Here is a 17,872-nt window from a genome sequence, read left to right as displayed (position 1 = left end):
GGACGATGCCGACCATTGAAGTCGACAATTCATTTCATCATTTTTGATTAAATGGAAATTCTGTATCCAGGATTTTGCCGGGCTGGCCTCGAAGCTTGTAGAATTGTTTCCACAAATTATCATGCGACAGGTCTTAGAGGCGCCAATTGGCGGAATCATCTATAGGTGGGTCTACTTGTCCATGAACGCTGCCCGCTGTTCGTGGCAGTTGCCAACAAGGCACCATTGGAGTTAAAACTGTTGAATCGTGTCCTGTTTGACGACTGTCAATATGACATATAATTAGAAAATTAAATACCTTCTTACTAGTGAATTGTGCGAAATGGCAGGTCTGGAAAACTTTGGTCACGGTGATGTAATTTGATAACTTAAAAAGTGCGTTCTCTGACCCGTCAATGAAAACATCTCAAGTTTAAGTAAATTCCGTTTGAGTAAATCCCATTCAAAATTCAGACCACATCCAACCTACCAAGACCAAGTTATCAGAGTATCGATAGTCCGCTTGCCGAGACCTGATTATTCAAACGGTAAATGACGCCAGATTTATGTAATAGATCCTGTTACGGACGGAATTTGTTTAAATTCATCCAAACATGTTTTCATGCGATAGCACCGGATTATCTCTAATGATAACAGCACGAAACTGGCCTATATCATCAATTGACAATTCACTTAGCTAAATATGGCCGACGGCGTATTGCAACTTGTTTGCGCATGCAAGGTAAGACACAATGTGAAAGAAAACACCGCCAAGGTTTAACAAATATTCAGCATGACCCGTGGGGTAAAGTAGGGAAAGATTCTCTTGCAGGTAAATTATGGTCCAACATGCCTGATGCAGGAGAGCTAGACGACTCTGAGACCTATTCTGAAGTCAGTACCCTTCCACATTGGCACAAAATGGAGAATAAGCGCTAATATCATAAAGATGTGGATGGGTACTTACCCAAGTGTACCATCGCGAGTTCGTTCTACAGGAGAATCCCTCCTAGAGCATCTCAAAAAGAACCCCGGTCTCGTGGGAGAATCGGTCTGCCGTAGATATGGCTCCGATGTTCCTTTCCTCCCCAAGGTTAGATGTACTGTCCGATCAGAAAACCCGACAATGACTAATCTTGACTAGATTTTGTCCTTTGAAAAAGCACTTCCCCTTCAAATTCATCCAGACAAAAGTTTGGCGGAGCAGTTGCACAAGGAGAACCCTGAAAAATTCGGCGACACTAATCACAAGCCCGAGATCGCGATTGCATTGTCTCGCTTTGAGGCATTTGTCGGGTTCAAACCCCTCGACGAAATTGCTGAGCTGGTGCGACTCAAGCCATTAGAGTCACTTATGCCAAAGCATACTGTGTTCAATGACGAGGTTTTACGACAGCTCTGCACGAATTTGCTCAGCCTATCCCCAGAGTCTGTATCTGACACAGTCACCAAACTCCAAAACACTCCTTTGCCAGAATTTCGCAATGATCACCAAGTCACATCGCTCCTTCGTCGACTTCGCGAGCAGTATCCCGAATCGGACAATGGAATTCTGGTCGCTACACTTTTAATGAACTATATGATCTTGCAGCCCGGGGAGGCAGTATGCGTCCCTGCTGATAGCATTCATGCATACCTATCTGGAGACATCATGGAGTGCATGGCGCGATCCGACAATGTCTTGAACACGGGTTTCTGCCCACGCCCTGACCGTGATGATGTCGAGCTTTTTGCGCAAGCTCTTACATTTAAGCCACACAGCCCGGAAGAATCCATACTTCCAAAGAAAACAAGTCAGGTAGGCTTGAAAGGACGGACCACTGCATATTCGCCTCCAATCAGCGAATTCGATGTTCTAGGCGTCACCCTGCGTCCTAAGGAAGTTGAAGCTCACCGGGTGATCCAGAGCCCTAGTATTTTGGTCGTAACTCAAGGTTCGGGGAGGATGGATGTGAGCGATGGATCATTCCACGAAATAAAGGAAGGGAGCGTTTACTTCGCTGCAGTAGATGCAGAGTTGAAGTTTTCGACTGACGTGGGTTTGACATTGTATCGAGCACACGCCACCTTTTAGTGGTTTTATATTCTGTTTGGGCAGAAAGAGAATTCTTTCGCATGATCAATCGATGATCATGGGTCGATCAATGTTGCAAGACACGCCTTTACTTATGTAACTGGAAATGAAAGAGCAGACCCCCTTCAGGATAGAATTGACTACTAGCATGGTGGATTGCGCTTCTCACTCTGACTACGTAGGTTGTGCGAGTTAATCTCGTACTCCGGCTGTCGGTGCTATGAGAGGCTGAACTATGGTAACGTTTGCTCGCCATATGTCGGCTTTTCTATGCAGATACTTGCCTGTACCATCGCGAGGTCGAAAGTATAAATGGACGTGACAGAAGAACTCAATCATTCGAGTACCCTGGGATTATATTTAAATTGGAGTTCAGTAGTATTCTTTATGGCGGGGAAGCTCGGGTGGGGGTTAGTTCGGGAGAGGGTCAGGGTCTGGACCCTGACCCTGTGCTAGAGGAAGAGATATACCATAGTCAGCCACGATCGGGCTAGCTGCCTATGCGGATGGAATGGGTACCGAAAGACAACCATGGGTTCGGGTCAAAGCTTCTTGGTTTCGGAATGTGGGGGATATATTGTCCTCGTATAATAGCAAGTCATATCTCATGATCAACGGTTACCATGGTACTGGACAAAAAGAACTTAGCGGGAACTCCGAGCTGATGAAGTATTATTTTAGGGAATGAGTCACGTCTATCATCTAGGCGGCAATATTATATGCTCTGGATTGACGAGAAATGATTTATTGCCTCTTGAAGCTGTCGAAGTGTCCTCTAATATCTCTTCCTCTAGCACAGGGTCAGGGTCTGGACCCTGACCCTCTCCCGAACTAACCCCCACCCGAGCTTTCCCGCCATAAAGAATACTACTGAACTCCAATTTATATATAATCCTGCCTCATTTTTACCTAACCTAGAGGTTTATTATAGCTTGATTTTAGGGTATCGATTCTAGCAGCTTTGAAATATGAACACTTCGACTTCGGGATATCCATGAACCTGCGGGGTTTCCAAATAAGAGGTATGCGCAGGGCCCAAATTACTCCAATGCAGCCAGAAAGAAAAAGAGAAAGCCAATGTAAGATATGATCTTCGAACTCGGGATTTCCGCAAGAGTATCCCTACATATGGACTTTCGCGAGAAGTACATGTCATATCGAACTACCTAAAAACCCGGCTACTAACCCTTTACGACTCTGCCTTGAAAGTCTGTTGACCAGAACCTCTCTGTATATTGTTTTAATAAGTACTCCCCAGTGATCCCACTGTCCACAGAAATTTCAGCACATGCAGCCCCCGAAAGTCTATGTGTGGCGCGAGGTTATATTCTGCGTATAGGAAGGCTATAGCGATGATAGGCAGAATAAATGTTCCAAATCCCTGCGAGGTATGACGTTCTAGATTTTATTTCGTTTGAAAGATGCGTATTATATTATACACGTGAAGTCATTTAGATTGTGGCTGGGAACCGGGAGTTGATCGAACTGGTCGTGCCCGTCTCCGGAATTCCCTGATTCATCCGGGATAGATTCTCGGTACTTACAAGGATTGTACTGCACCTGTGACTGGACTGAAGAAACGGTGGCGAGGCCCAGGAAGAGTTACGGGTGAGGGTGGTAAATGAGGGGGAACATGCCGAGTGTACCCCGCGTATTCTCAAACTTAGACTTTTTGGGGTTCCGATGTACATAGTACATATCATGGATATAGAAAGGGCCTTGGATCCACATGTCTTCTGCAGGAACGCAGATCTTTGCCTTTTTCATTTTGGACCCTTAACGATATGGCTTCCGTTCGATCTTCTACCTTTCACGAGGAAGTCCACATTGGCCTCAAAACAATCCTAGTTGTCACGGTACAGATTCCATACCTCGTCTTGAAATATGAACTTCCAAATTGAATTCTAATCAATTTTCAGTCAATCAATTTTATCTATCTCGCCCAACTTATGGGTATCGTTGGCGCTGGCTTTCTAGCTCAGCCGATTACAACGCTATTTGGTGAAAGCAGTCTGAGCGTCTGGCCTAGCTCAATTCTTACTATATTCACTGCTGTTCTGACTCTGCCAGTAAGTCAGGCCGCTGACTATTGGGGGCGAAAATGGTTTCTTGTTGTCCTGATGCTCTGTGGATTCGCTGGCTGCCTTGTTATCGGACGGGCAACGTCGATGGGCATGGTGATTGGCGGGTTCTGCCTCTTGGGTATGTCATTTGGCAGTCAATCTCTACTCTTCGCCGTTGTCTCGGAGGTATTACCACGAAAGCATCGGCCAACTGCACAGGCTACAGTGAATTTGACCGCGGGACTGGGAGCCGTGGCTGGCCTGTTAATGGGTGGCGCACTGCTCCGCTACAACAACCTTGAGAATTACAGAGTTTACTGGTATGTTGTCGCCGGAATTTTCATGGTGTCTTTGGTACTCTGCCTCTGCTTTTACAACCCTCCTCCTCGAGAGGCTCAAATAGCATTGAGCACTGGTGAGAAACTTCGGCGACTCGACTGGATTGGTATTGGCACGTTTGCGCCTGGACTGACCCTACTCTGTGTTGGTCTCGCTTGGTCACAAAACCCATATACATGGTCTGATGCTCACATTCTTGCACCCTTCATCGTTGGGATATTGCTCCTTGTTGCCTTTATCCTCTATGAATGGCGCTGGAAGAGCGACGGCATGCTCCATCACGGCCTCTTTAAAAGACGGAACTTCCCAATTTCTCTCGCCATTGCATTTGCAGAGGGTCTTTCTTTCTTTACCTGCAACAATTACTACCCGTTTGAGACCGGCCTACTCACTGGGGGCTCACTATGGACCGTGGCCCTCCATTTCACAATCTTGTTCTTTGCGTCCGTCGCCTTTGCTCCACTGGCGGGACTATGGTCGTCAACCAGAAAAGTCGTTCGATACCCTCTTTTCGTCGGCGTCTCATCTCTAGTTGTCTTCAACATTCTTATGGCAACGATTGCCCCTAATACCACCCTCACAGTCCTTTGGGGATACCCCGTATTTGCCGGTCTCGGACTTGGAATGATCTTACCCATTGTCATGGTGGCCGCTCAACTGGATACACCACCTGAGTTAATCTCCATCACATCCGGTCTGATGACTTCTATCAGATCATTCGGGGCCGCTATTGGACTTGCAATCAACAATGCAATCATTCATAACTCCCTTTCAAAGCATCTGGCCCCGAAGATTGCGGAAGCCGTACTACCTTTGGGATTCCCACAAGCTGAGCTATCTGCCCTCATTGGTGCCCTTGCATCAGGAAGTTCCAGTGCTGTGGAATCTATTCCAGGTGTCACACCAGCTATAGCTATGGCGGCAGCCACGGCATTGAAAGACGCATACAGCATTGCGTTTCGCAATGCCTGGATCACAGCTGCGTGTTTTGTTTTTGTGGCAGCTATCGGTACGTAATAGTCACTCAAAATAACCTCAAAAGTCATTCCTATCAGTTAGCTAACTTGAGCCACTTTCGCAGCTACCTTGTTCCTGATCAATCCATCAAAGGATTTCAATGCCCATATCGATGCTCCTGCCGAAGAGACAGCACTTCAAACTCGAGCTGAGATTGAAGCAGAGCTGGATCATGACAAGGAGGCTTCGCAACACGCACACCACGAGACGGTTGACCAGTGAATTCTTGAATAAATAACCTAAGCTTGGCATGATAAAGAGATCATAGAATGGTCTCTAGTTTGAACCATCATATCGCTGGCATATATTGAAAGATACCAGTATACTAGTGAATGACTTGCGTAAGAATGAGTTTTGATAGTATTCTTCCTGCAGGGTGGTTTCGTACCTCCCAAAGCAGTCGACTTTCTTCATGTTTGGTCAATTGCGTTACTTTGATTTATTTAAATTATTCGCACCTGTATATCTTCAAAGATTCTTATATGTAGACTAAATTTACATCGCATCCATTCAGAAGGTTATCTGGATAGCTCTAGTTAGATGTGGACCTCTCATTCTTGGTCTACCATATTGTATACAACATCTAGAACGAATATTTTAGTCAACTACTATAAGTGATAATGGATTTTGATGATCATAGAGGTCAAGATTTATTTCTCATTATTATTCTTAGCTAATAACAGGCATTAGAGACTTAAGAACCATTTCCCCCACCGCACTATAGTTTTCTTCTTTGCTTCCAACCACGCAAATCACGTCCTTTTATCCTACACGCGATCATAGATCTTTAGGACAAGGAAAATGCTTCTGGGTAGGAGCTGGTCCAAAAAAAACTTTGTCATGGAACTTCATTCGGTGTAACAGTAAGACGCATCCCCACCCAAAAAATATTCATCCCTAGGAAAGCCCGGAGTTTGGGACAACGGCATTGATGTCAGGGAAACCCGCCTGAATGGGCAACGGACAATGCTTTTCGATGGGTGCAGGACCGAATACAACAGTGTCTTCAGTAAAACTGAGCCGGACGTATTGAGTTCCACTCAACGCCCATATCTGACCTATGTGGTCAGGAACTGGCAGAATTGCATCGACCTTGGTAAAACCGACTTTGGATAGGGCTCTCCAGGGGGTTGCGAATGGCTTCGGCCCCCAGAATATCTTGTCTATGATAGTACTCGGACTGACTTTGGAGCAAGTGATACGATATCTTTCAATGCTCATGGGCAAAATTTCCTATCTGCCGCAGCCCAGGCTGGAAATTGTGAGGGCCTCAGCTTGCTCATTGAGACAGGTGCTTTTGATCTATAGTCTCGAGATATTCAGTCAGGACAATGTTATCATATGCTGCCCAGGAATCTTGTCCTGTTGTGGTGACAATATTACTTGATACCGGGCGGGTTTATTCTTCCTTTAATGACCAAGGCCGCAATCAATTTCACTGTGCTATCATAAAAGATCTACTAGATATTGTAGTGGGGAGACCTGGTCCCTACTACGGATTACCATACCCTCACAGGTCACATTCCGTCCCGTAAGGAAAACGTCATATTAATACGAGTTTAGCACTACTTACAGAATACACATTCTTACACATCTCTCACTTTTGACCTTTGTCGAGGGATCCACTACTCTCCGAGGGCGACCTTCAGTCGTGGTGAGTTTTGCTGAGTATATCCGATTCGTGCGAAGAGCGTACATCCAACGAGCATTTCCCTCTTCAATTTGTATCCAAAGATGAGAATTTGGATATTGACATGGGTAATTAGTGGGCAGATGATCGCTGGGCCAGTCGTATATTAAGTCGGGTGAGCAAGTGCGAAGATGTTGAAAAAGATGATGATCAATGTTTATACGATTGCAATGGGCCATGAAAATATCATTGATACACAAAGATGACCTGGCAGCTGTATAATCTTTCAAGTATTTATATATCATGGCCACCCAAAACCAACAATAATTCTATTTCAATGGTCAAGAACAATTCAACTGTCGCTATCACATCCCATTCAAGGAACTTGGGGAATTTATGGCACATTTATAGCTTCTTGCCAGCGGCCTGCCGGTGTGGCCGCCTATGGAGCACCTTCGAGGCGTCTGACACGCTGAAAGTCGCCTGTCTGGTACGACAGAGAAGGTGTAATCCTGGCAATCTTCCACTGTCCATCCACCTTGATAAAACCGTGTTCCATCCAACTCCGACCGTCACTTGTCTCGCCGATCTTGTTTGACGAGTCTCGAACACTGTTCTCTCTTCGCCCATGGCTAGCGAGCTGTTGCCATTTGACAATAATTTCGTTCTCCTGTACGCTCTTGAAATAAGGCTGGCCCAAGAGATGCTGTGTGGCGAGAGCTTTGTTTCCGAGATGCTCTTCCGACAACCATTCGCGCGCGAAATCGTCAGCAGCGTACACTTTCTCCCCCAGGAAGGAACAATTATTGTGTAGTCGACGATGACTTCTGGTGCTAGTGTGGCCAAAAGATGGTCATAATCCTGTACCGAAATTATTCACATATCCATTTAGAATATTGATGTCTTCCCTTACCTTCAGGTCATAGCCATCAGCCCAGGCGCGGGCGGTTTGGACGACAGCGATATAGTCCTGGAAGGACAACTTGTCCGGAATGTAAAGCTCGAATTTTCCCATTGTTGCACACAGACTAAGCGCGGGGTATGGACCCGTGGCAACACAGCTTGAATAAGTATATAGCTCTCCCCTCACCGGCAAAATGCGTCCATCCACATCCCGATGTATGGTCGGCTCATCGGGATATCCGATGGCTCCACCCCATGATAAATACAAGACAAACAAATCTACCTACCAGAAGGCACATCGCACCGATACTATCAATCAAAGAAAACCACATCTCAGCTCCATGGATTCCCCATTCACGCTAAGAACGGATTTGTATCCGCCCATCTCTCCCGATAAGCTTACCGGCTCGCTGAAGGGCAAAAACGCCCTCATTACCGGCTCGGGCAGAGGCATCGGTCGAGAAGTCGCGCTCGCACTGGCTGCAGCTGGCGCCAAAATCGCCATCACTGCTCGCACCGCCAGCGAAGTGGAAGCGACCAGGGCGGAGGTCCAGGAGCTCATTTCCGGAGCGGGGAAGGTGATTGGGATTACCGCGGATCTTCTCAAACGCGAGGACCAGGAGCGCCTCGTTCAGGAATTCCACGACCAACTAGGTCCAATTCACCTCCTTATCTTGAATGCGGGGAACAACATCTTCCAGCCCTTTCATCTAACCGAGGCGGATGGCTGGTGGGATGTCATGGAACTGAACGTGCGCGCCCCTGTGGAGCTTACCCGGCTATTCCTACCGGAAATGATGCGACAAAACGAGGGCACTATCATCTATACTTCTTCCCGTGCTGCGAAAGCCGATCTCCCCTGGACTTCGAGCTATAATTGTGCGAAGACGGCTATCACACGGTTCGCAGGAACGCTGCATGCGGAACTTGAGCAGCTCCAACCGAAGGAGCACAACACTGCCAACAAAATAGAGGTCTTTAGCATTCACCCCGGCGAGATTGAGACGCAACTGCACCAGACGGCATTTCCGCAGAAAACACGGAATGAGGCCCCGTACGTGGTGGAGCTACTAGAACGCTTAGGCCGGACTCGGCCGCACTTTGCGCCACAACTGCCGGCTTGGACAACTGTATGGCTATGTGCGGGCAAAGGTGCGGGTCTAAAGGGCCAGTTTATTGATTGTACTAGAGACGTTGAGGAGCAACAGGATGCGTTTGTGGAGAGCAAGAAGTAAATAGATGAGTCAGCTTGCATACAGACAGGAATTAGAGCAATGAACAAAGTGTTGCATAATCCCTCGTGATTATGACTACATACATTAATGACTGTTCTATGAGTGGCCTTTTCATGAAGCTTCCATACCAATAACTGCTTTGAGTACAGCTTTCTGGCCGTCTTTTTCTCGTCATCATTGTCCGGCCGGGCAAATACCTACCAACCCTGGAAGGTGAGTGAACGTCGGAGCGTCACCAGATATGACCGGGGCCCTCCCAACCAATCCACTTAGGTAATCTGCCCACCTCCTGTCTCGCATCCAAGTGGGTAATTCTGACCCCAATGGAAAGGATCATCCGAGCTCTGGACCAACCCCGTCATTCTCGGCTCGGCTTATCCGAAAGCTTGTGTCCGGATTCGCATGACCCCAGCTTTGGAATACGGGGATTTGGAATCCGGGGAACCCTGACCTGTCAAAGAGACCCACTTGTATTTAGATAATAGAGTGCATACCCATGTCCCGTTTATATTGATGAGCTGTGCAGGTCAACTGTGTCTACGTTTTGCTGAAACACCAGACACCTGATACCTGACACGCAGGTGCATTCGCCATGTCCAAACCGGAGACCGGACACGAGGAGGATGTTTCTGTTGTTGAGCCGATTGGTCTTCTACCTGACGATGAGCCCAATACTATTTATCAGGTTAGGTGGCGCACGTTGATGGCTATTTTTGCGCTGTCGTGGTCGAATAATTGTGCTGCTATTTCGAATACGGTATGTATTCTCTGCCACGTTTGAGAGGGTGGATGTCTAGCTAATGATCTCTTCGTGCAGACCAATACCATCATCAGTTTCCAAATTCAGGACTTGGGAGGTGTTTCGCTCGCTTCATGGATTGCGAACGCCAATCTTCTCGTTACCCTAGCTTTTAGCCCGGTTTTTGTGAGTCAATTCGTTTTGTCGAGCCCTAACTTCTGCTCCACAACATTTTGTCAAGTCCCTCCCAGCTGATACCAAACTTCTATCTAGGGATCCCTCAGCGATCGCTTGGGCAAGAAATGGTTTATTGTACTATGCAGCATACTAGGAATGGTCGGCTCGGTCACCTCCGGCTCTGCGCACAAGACTACCGTCATCGTGGTCGGTAATGCATTGACCGGTCTAGGCAATGCAGGCTGTGTAAGTTGATAAAAAGAATATCATATCAGAGTAAACGCAAAGTCTAACAGTATCCTCATAGACCATGGGTGTCCCCGCCGCACAAGAAGTAACGCCCAACAAATTCCGGCCATGGACAATGGGATTCTCGCAGGCAATGGCAAGTTGCATGGTCATCGCAGGAACAATCGGTGCCGGAGCCTTGGTGAAATATCAAACCTGGCGCTGGTCATACTATCTCAACGCTTTCGTCTACGGCACCTCGGCCGTCCTCGTATTTACCTTCTACCACCCGCCCCGACCAGGTCTGCGGCGGCAGCTGGGTCAACGGCGGGAAATTTTCTCGCAGGTGGATTACCTGGGCACCTTTCTCTTTGTCGGGTCCATTGCTTCCATTATCATCGCGTTGACATGGGGTGGCTCGGCGTATGCGTGGTCGTCGGCCCAGGTGATCGCCACACTTGTCGCTGGCTGTGTGGGCCTGGTTTCCTTTGCTGTCTATGAATGGAAATTCACCTCTAGGGGAATCTTCGACCACCGGATGTTTGAAACGAGAAACTTCCCCATTCTGCTGTTTGTCTGCATTGTGGATGGCATGCTGTTGCTCGGTGTTAATGTGCTGTATGCCCAGCAGATCGCGGGCTTATTCACCACTGATGCTTTACACATTGCTGTAGTCCTTACTCCGTATCTGGCTACTTCGGCCTTTGGATGTATCCCGGCTGGATGGGTTATGGCTCGAACAAAATCCTATCGTGTTATGCTCGTGGTTGCTCTGCTATGGTGCAGCCTTTTCACGGGCCTCATGGCATTGGTCAATCCACAGCGTTTGAGTTGGGCGTATGCCTTCTCCGCGCTGTTCGGCATGGGAACTGCCGTAACCACCGTCATTCCAGGTATGTACATCCCCTAATTAAGCTTCTTTCAAAACTAACTATCCTCAGTCGTGGCTATTGGCCTTTCCGTCCCATCTTTCCTGCTCGGGACCGCGGGTACCATCAGTATCGCCTGCCGTGCCCTCGGTGGCATTGTCGGTATCACCATCTTCACCACAGTATATAACAACAAGATCGCTGCATCGACAGCCCAGTATGTCGGCAACATTCTCAATGCCGCCGATAAAGGAAGCTTTACCGGTCAGGTAGTCGCGGCAGTTCTCAGCTCGAATCCAATGGCTCTCGATGACGTGAAAGGTCTTCCTGCATCGCTGATCCCTGCGATCGAGAACGCCCACTTACAGGCCGAGACTTACTCCTGGCGGTTTGTGTGGATCGCCATCTGCGTGGTTGTGGCGGTCAATGCTATCGTGGCTTGTTCGTTGCACTCGGTGGCAACCAAGATGAACAACCATGTGGAGTCTGCGTTGGAGAAATCAGAGATGCGCGACAAGCAGCTGAGGGAGTAAGTAGCTCCAGTATTTTACTACGAACCTTAGAAGGTTTACTGTTCATCATATGAGGATATATCTATATATAGTTGTCCATGGCTACAAAGTTGTTGGTGGGGCGTAGCGTAACGTAAAAACTTATCATACCGTCAAACTTTTCCATCTTTAACCTAACCCTATCCTATAAGAGTGATTGTAGTCTATTAGACTATAAAGGTCTTAGCGTCTCTCTATATAAAGAAAAAGTGGGCTATAGTAGACTATAAATCTTTTTAGCACTAGACTATATTCTGATCATAGGGCGGGTTCGTGTGCGGGTTCTTACGGATTATGGCACAGCCTTACTATATTTACCAGAATCACCTTCCGATATTCTAGGGAACAAACATCTCCTGCCGAAACAGCTCCCCTCGGCTTATTTCGGCTTATGCATTGCATACCTGCAATGCAACATAGAAACAGTACATCAGCCTCACCGCCATTCCCTCTCCATATCTTCACTACATCAGCATTATCGAATTTTTGGTGAAATTGTAACTTAGCTGCAGAAAACTGCAAGGAGGCGATGAATAAACCTAGGTGCCGAGCTTAGGTACCAAGTTTCCAGAATCCTTGATCAATGACACAATGGCCATTATCTAATTATTAGGTAGGGGTTCACTGTACGCACGACAGCTCCGCCGCGTTCCCCATTCTTCCCATCTACATACCAATATCCCAACAGAAGGCGAAGATCTGTAGGCCAGAAATATGGGTTCAGCAGAAACCCCCTATGATCTGGCCAAGTTCCGAATTCTGATGGTTCATGGTGAGGTCAAAATCCATATAAAATTCCGCTAATGTCCATTAACAACGACATCCTTTATTAGGATTCGCTCAAAATGGATCTCAATTCCGCGCAAAAGCAAGTCGCATATCGAACCGCATCACTCAGCTGCTTACTCCCAAGATTCTTTCAGAATTTCCAGGCAGAATTGAGTTCTTATACCCCGACGCGCCTTTGATTCTCGAACACCCAATTGGGCTCGGTTTAAACAGCGTGGACAGAAAGGAAGAGCAGAAAAACGAAAGACAAAATTTTCTACCCCTGGGCTATGAAAAGGAAGGTTTTGATCTTTTTGGCTGGTGGTACGGTCGAGATAACGTAAGTCGGTATAGAGGCATTGAGGCTTCGCTCTCCTATGTGGCCACGTACATCCACGGGAGACCTATTCATGGCATCCTTGGGTTTTCACAAGGGGGCGCCTTAGCAGGAATGATTTCCTCGCTGATCGACTGCAGCGACAACCCAGAAAAGATTGCTGCCATCCGTGCACAAGGTCTTCCTGTTGACGATTTTCTCAAGCTTCCTGCTCAGAAGCCTTTGCGGTGCTGCATCAGCATTGCAGGATACATGGGCACAGTGAGGTACTACGGGAGTCTCTACCAGTGGCCAATACAGACACCTAGTGTTCACGCGCTGGCTAGCATGGACGCCGTCGTTGAGCACTATGGGACCGTGGATTTGGCTGAGTGTTTCTCTTCATACGAGATTGTCCAATATCACGGTTCTCACTTCTGTCCTAGGGATCGTCTCACTGTAGAGGCCCTGGCTCACTTTATGCTGAAAAATTGTTGGGGGAATTCCGCCGCGCCTGTGCTACCTCAATCCATCAAGATGATTGACGATGAAGATTGGAGTGATTTTGGGCGAAAAGAATCCGGGAGGAGTCTTTCTAAACGAAGTGATTCTGTAGGTTCCGATAAGTCTGCAGAAAATTCAACAATCTGGAGACGCCACAGAAAGACTTTCGTTACCCGAGGCCGATGTACACCATCTATGAGCCCTCGCAGACCCATTCCGGCATCTGCCCAGTCCTATCTTCGGCCATGAAACTCGGCAACTTAGTGAGAGGATATCTGAATTTGATGTTAGATCGGTGATTTTTCAGTATTTTTAGTCTACCAGCGATATTGAGAATTACCCATTTCTTATTCTTATTTGTATTTATTCCATTTTTTACCTTACTTTCTTGGAGCCGAACCATGAAGTCCACGTCTGCTATTTTTCGACTGTTTGCCAGTCACATAAAAGTACTGAGTCTTAGGAATTAATTATATGATGATATACTCACAACTATTCAAGTACGATTTTCAGTATCGTACACAATTTTCGCTCAGGTATGTCTTTGTGTAACTCGGGGGCATGTACCTGTTCATAACAGCGCTCGTCCTCATCTGCAGATTGCTTCATCGAGCAGTCAGAGCTTTATCTATGTGTGATGAGGATCGAACATTTCACTATGAGCTACTTTTTACGCGCTCTAAGCCGACACAAGCGTCGACGCGCCGTCTACACCAGGTGCGGTGGTTCTCTTTGCAGCTTTAAGGGATCTCTGGATATTCAGCTCGGTGATGGGTTGCCACGGAAGTTCTATAAGTTCCCAAGCGTATTTTCATAGGGCTTGTCTATCTGCGGGCAAAAAGCGTTTAGAAAAGCCTAGGGTGAAGAATTATATCTTACAATGACAAAAAGGAAGTTGCGATCTTGCAATAAAGTGTGCTTTCTGCTGTTTTTTTTGGTCATACAGCTGGGGCGAATTTTACGAGCATAAGGATGGACGCATCCATCAGATTAATTTTAAAAGCTATAACACAGCGACCTTTACTAATAGTTTCCAAGCTTTGATATACTTAGGTGAAAGGAATCTCTTAGAGAAGCAAGCTTTCAGCTTTAGGGAAAGAGCTCAATGTATTGAAAACTTGATACCCTGGATCCCATCAAATAAATTACAGAGATAGGCCTCTCCTAACTCTACTCCACTAACGTATTTCCCAAGCGGGTGGGCCATCCGCTTGGGAAATACGTTATCTAGTGTGCAAGGAGACCGAGTACCATGAACTATGGATGGAAACCCCCCGTCCATATATTGGGTGGCGGAGGAATGCTACAGTACATGCATTTATGATGAAAATTTAGCTGCGCTTGTGTTACTCTGCATATCGCATAATTGGGAGGGCAGGAAACTCATTTCTGGCCCCATTACCCAAGCCTTAGTATGGAACATCCATTGCGCCTGCTACATTTAGTTGAGTGCCGCCGTAAAGAGCAATTCGGTGGTACAGTGACCCACCAATAGAGTCTCTCGTCAAAACGGGGCTATAATATTACATCTGGTGATATAGTACCATACACAGTGCATTTCCGTGGCCCTCAATCTAGGGCAGCTCGCCTAATGGATGATCTGCGCTGAGGCCTTGGCAGTGAGTCTGAAAATAAGTGTCGGAATGAGGAATTAATGTACTAGCTAGTACTGAACATGTCCAACAGAATCAGATGGTTGATTGAAGGTGTTCTGATCGGGCAAGTGATCTCAAGGGTGTTTAGATTGAACTATGGCGTGTTATGACACCGTACTAGGATGAACATGGGCGAACGATGAATAAGCCGATCCCAAAGGTTCCTAGTGGTATTCCACCAATTCTTCAGTTCGCCAATTTGTTTCTCGACATATATCGGTCAAGCCGATTTTGAGAATGGCCGTACCTTTGGCGCGCCCTGAGGGCAAGATATCAAGAACTGCGACTAGGCCACGGCAGGCTCTGACCAGGCTCCAAGTTCATTTTAGGGAGTGGTACACGACACATGTACATTCTATTTCACTCTATATATATGCATACTTGACAGAGATCGACCTTTTTCCGGTTGAGCGCGCCCTGCTCTGGGTCAATCCCCGGCTATCCCATTGGTTGGTCTGCTTTATTTGTCACTTCACCATTGGTCATGTGAAAAAGTGCATACCCGTCTTCGGTTTAGCCTCGGCTTCTTCAGGACAATTGAGGTCCAACTTCTAAACCCAACCCAACCCAACCCATTGGGTTTTCTTGGGGCCCCAATGGGGCCCCGCTTTCTACCCAAATTTTTGCATAATTTATCCCTGAATTTTCATAACTTTACGCTCTTGTATTCTCTGAATTTACTACTTATAAAGGGTATATTAAAAGTAGACTATAGATATAGATATAAATGGGTTCAATCAATCTATACTCTCAATTTGAATCAAATCAGACTGGTGGAAATGGAGAAAATAATGATAAAACTAAATTTTATGAATCTAGGAAAGTTTCGTTCACAAAAGTGTTAACACCCCCTTGGGACCCGCCCTCCCCACCGCCTACTGTGCCTCTCTAAATCACGTATTGAATCATGTAAAAATATTTGAAATATCTATGAAAGCTCCGAATGTAAGCAATGATTCGATATAGAGGGTTACATAAGTCTTTTTATACACTGGCGAATACTACTTCGCCTGATTTCAAAATGTTTTCTGGCGGGCAGAATATTACATAATCAAATTGTGTGTTAGTTAACTAAGTTAATACTTGACACGTCACTGTATATATTTAAAATAAGCGGTAGCTCTACCATTTTCTGACAACCCTTTATAATTCATTCATTTTTAGAGACCAATAATAATTTAATATGTTATACGGAATATATATTGCTAATAGTATATTAAGAGATGATGACTAGCAAAATAATAAAATTTCATATATCGGGTCCTAAAACAAACTACAAACATGCTGCTGTATTGAGGGACTTGGCATGTTTGTTATGTTTGCGACCTAATCGGGGCCCCAAGGGTTGGGTTGGGTTGGGTCCGGAAAAACTGGGGTCCTGAAGAAGCCTAGTTTAGCCTATTCCCATCTTAGGAGTCCTTCTTTCTTGGTTTGCATCTACGGAGTACATCGCCTGCTGTGCATTTGTTAAGACGTTGATTTCGGTCTGCTGCCAGCTTTATACGCGCGTTGGTTCCTCTTAACATCTACAGTCTCTCACGACATCTAATATATGTCGAGTTTGACCAATCGATGCCTCCCCGTGAACATTCTGCTGCGGATTTGAACTCCCTTCCGTCTACCAAGTGCTGTAGCCGGTGCCATAACATTCGACTATCTTCATCAACGATAGAAATATTGAGCTTAATTTGTCACAGATGCCGTCATCCCCAACCGCTACAGGTTGAGTGCGAGACCCTTGCGCACGACGCTGCCGGCAATACTGACGATTCTTTAGTCTATTGCAGTGGCTGTATGCACCATCATCCATGTTCTATGTTTCTTGCTGCCACTGGTAGGCACTTCAAGACATGCTTTCATTGCCGTGTGCAGTATATATTAGGTCTGCTATTTGAAATGGACTTACCGCCCCAGGTGAGACGACGTGGCGCGCCAGGGATACTAATCCATTGGGATACCTCGGTCTAAGGCCTTATAGACTCGAGTAATCAACCATGCTTTTGTGATTATACCTACGGGTACCGTTAATGCTGCTGAAGATAAGGTAATAACGCAGGAGGCCCAGTCTCGGTGCATTTGCTACAGTGGCATATACCCATTATCAGTCTTGATAGATTAGTCTCACCGCCCCGAGGACTTTCACTAAATATGCTTTATGCAGAACCCAGATCCATCAAATCCCCTCACGGAGCCATGCAGGATGGAATCCTGTTCACGGTATGGTGATCAGCTCTCTCTATCCCGGTTTATCGACCTACTCTAACCAAACTAGCCGTTTGAATTATGCCTATATTACTGACCCGCTATAGTGGCGCTACTACTCCAATGTATAGTTATTGTATCTTGCATTTCACTGTCGATATAAAGCGTCACGGTAAATGAATTTATACATACATACATATATACTTATTATAGGAACCTAAGTCTATGGCTTTCTTTTACAGACCACGCTAGCAAGAGGAGCTTATCTGAACGAATCAGATACATATCATGAGAAGGATGTATGATTCCGCTTCTTTTGAGGCGGAAACATAAAACATACAACAGCAGGGATTCACACGCGGTCACCCACCATGCTACTAACCTACCGGCGTATGGCTCAAGTACGGCTGAGCGGACGGGAAGCCCTACTCTCCACATCCTATGGTCAGGCCCCAACGAGGCTCAAGATTCGTCTAATAAGTGGTAAATTCTAATAGAAGACACATGAATTTACAAAATAGTAGTAGGCTGCACATCGCCCGCAAGAAGTCATCGCAAATAAAATCATCCATCCTATCAGCCGACTGTATCTTTCGGCTTACAAAAGGGTAAGCTGGATGAAT

At 46.4% G+C, this 17,872-nt stretch overlaps 6 protein-coding genes across 6 annotated transcripts; 5 read left to right on the top strand and 1 right to left on the bottom strand.

Annotated features, from left to right (window-relative positions):
* Nucleotides 1–828: 828 nt before the first annotated feature.
* On the top strand, nt 829–2,053 carry N7520_002073 (uncharacterized protein; the record flags this gene model as incomplete). The annotated part of the gene is made up of 3 exons (XM_057136008.1): nt 829–873; nt 929–1,072; nt 1,124–2,053. 3 exons carry the CDS (start codon nt 829–831, stop codon nt 2,051–2,053), a joined length of 1,119 nt encoding a protein of 372 aa, XP_056998694.1.
* Nucleotides 2,054–4,173: 2,120 nt separating this feature from the next.
* On the top strand, nt 4,174–5,694 carry N7520_002072 (uncharacterized protein; the record flags this gene model as incomplete). The annotated part of the gene is made up of 2 exons (XM_057136007.1): nt 4,174–5,464; nt 5,537–5,694. 2 exons carry the CDS (start codon nt 4,174–4,176, stop codon nt 5,692–5,694), a joined length of 1,449 nt encoding a protein of 482 aa, XP_056998693.1.
* A 1,850-nt stretch (nt 5,695–7,544) lies between these two features.
* On the bottom strand, nt 7,545–8,117 carry N7520_002071 (uncharacterized protein; the record flags this gene model as incomplete). The annotated part of the gene is made up of 3 exons (XM_057136006.1): nt 7,545–7,822; nt 7,882–7,963; nt 8,016–8,117. The coding sequence occupies 3 exons, from the start codon at nt 8,115–8,117 to the stop codon at nt 7,545–7,547; spliced, it is 462 nt and encodes a 153-aa protein (XP_056998692.1).
* An 82-nt stretch (nt 8,118–8,199) lies between these two features.
* Nucleotides 8,200–9,240, top strand: N7520_002070 (SDR family NAD(P)-dependent oxidoreductase; the record flags this gene model as incomplete). Its single annotated transcript, XM_057136005.1, has 1 exon — nt 8,200–9,240. One exon carries the CDS (start codon nt 8,200–8,202, stop codon nt 9,238–9,240), a length of 1,041 nt encoding a protein of 346 aa, XP_056998691.1.
* A 592-nt stretch (nt 9,241–9,832) lies between these two features.
* N7520_002069 (uncharacterized protein) lies at nt 9,833–11,786 on the top strand (the record flags this gene model as incomplete). The annotated part of the gene is made up of 5 exons (XM_057136004.1): nt 9,833–9,997; nt 10,058–10,165; nt 10,253–10,402; nt 10,464–11,277; nt 11,326–11,786. The coding sequence occupies 5 exons, from the start codon at nt 9,833–9,835 to the stop codon at nt 11,784–11,786; spliced, it is 1,698 nt and encodes a 565-aa protein (XP_056998690.1).
* A 732-nt stretch (nt 11,787–12,518) lies between these two features.
* N7520_002068 (uncharacterized protein) lies at nt 12,519–13,641 on the top strand (the record flags this gene model as incomplete). The annotated part of the gene is made up of 2 exons (XM_057136003.1): nt 12,519–12,576; nt 12,638–13,641. The coding sequence occupies 2 exons, from the start codon at nt 12,519–12,521 to the stop codon at nt 13,639–13,641; spliced, it is 1,062 nt and encodes a 353-aa protein (XP_056998689.1).
* Between the last annotated feature and the right edge of the window lie 4,231 nt (nt 13,642–17,872).

Source organism: Penicillium odoratum (assembly GCF_028828045.1).
Source record: "Penicillium odoratum strain IBT 22623 chromosome Unknown utg000002l_segment0_segment0, whole genome shotgun sequence".
NCBI classification, from domain to species: domain Eukaryota; kingdom Fungi; phylum Ascomycota; class Eurotiomycetes; order Eurotiales; family Aspergillaceae; genus Penicillium; species Penicillium odoratum.
Note: the sequence above shows the minus strand (reverse complement) of the source record. Positions and strands in the feature narration are given on the sequence as shown.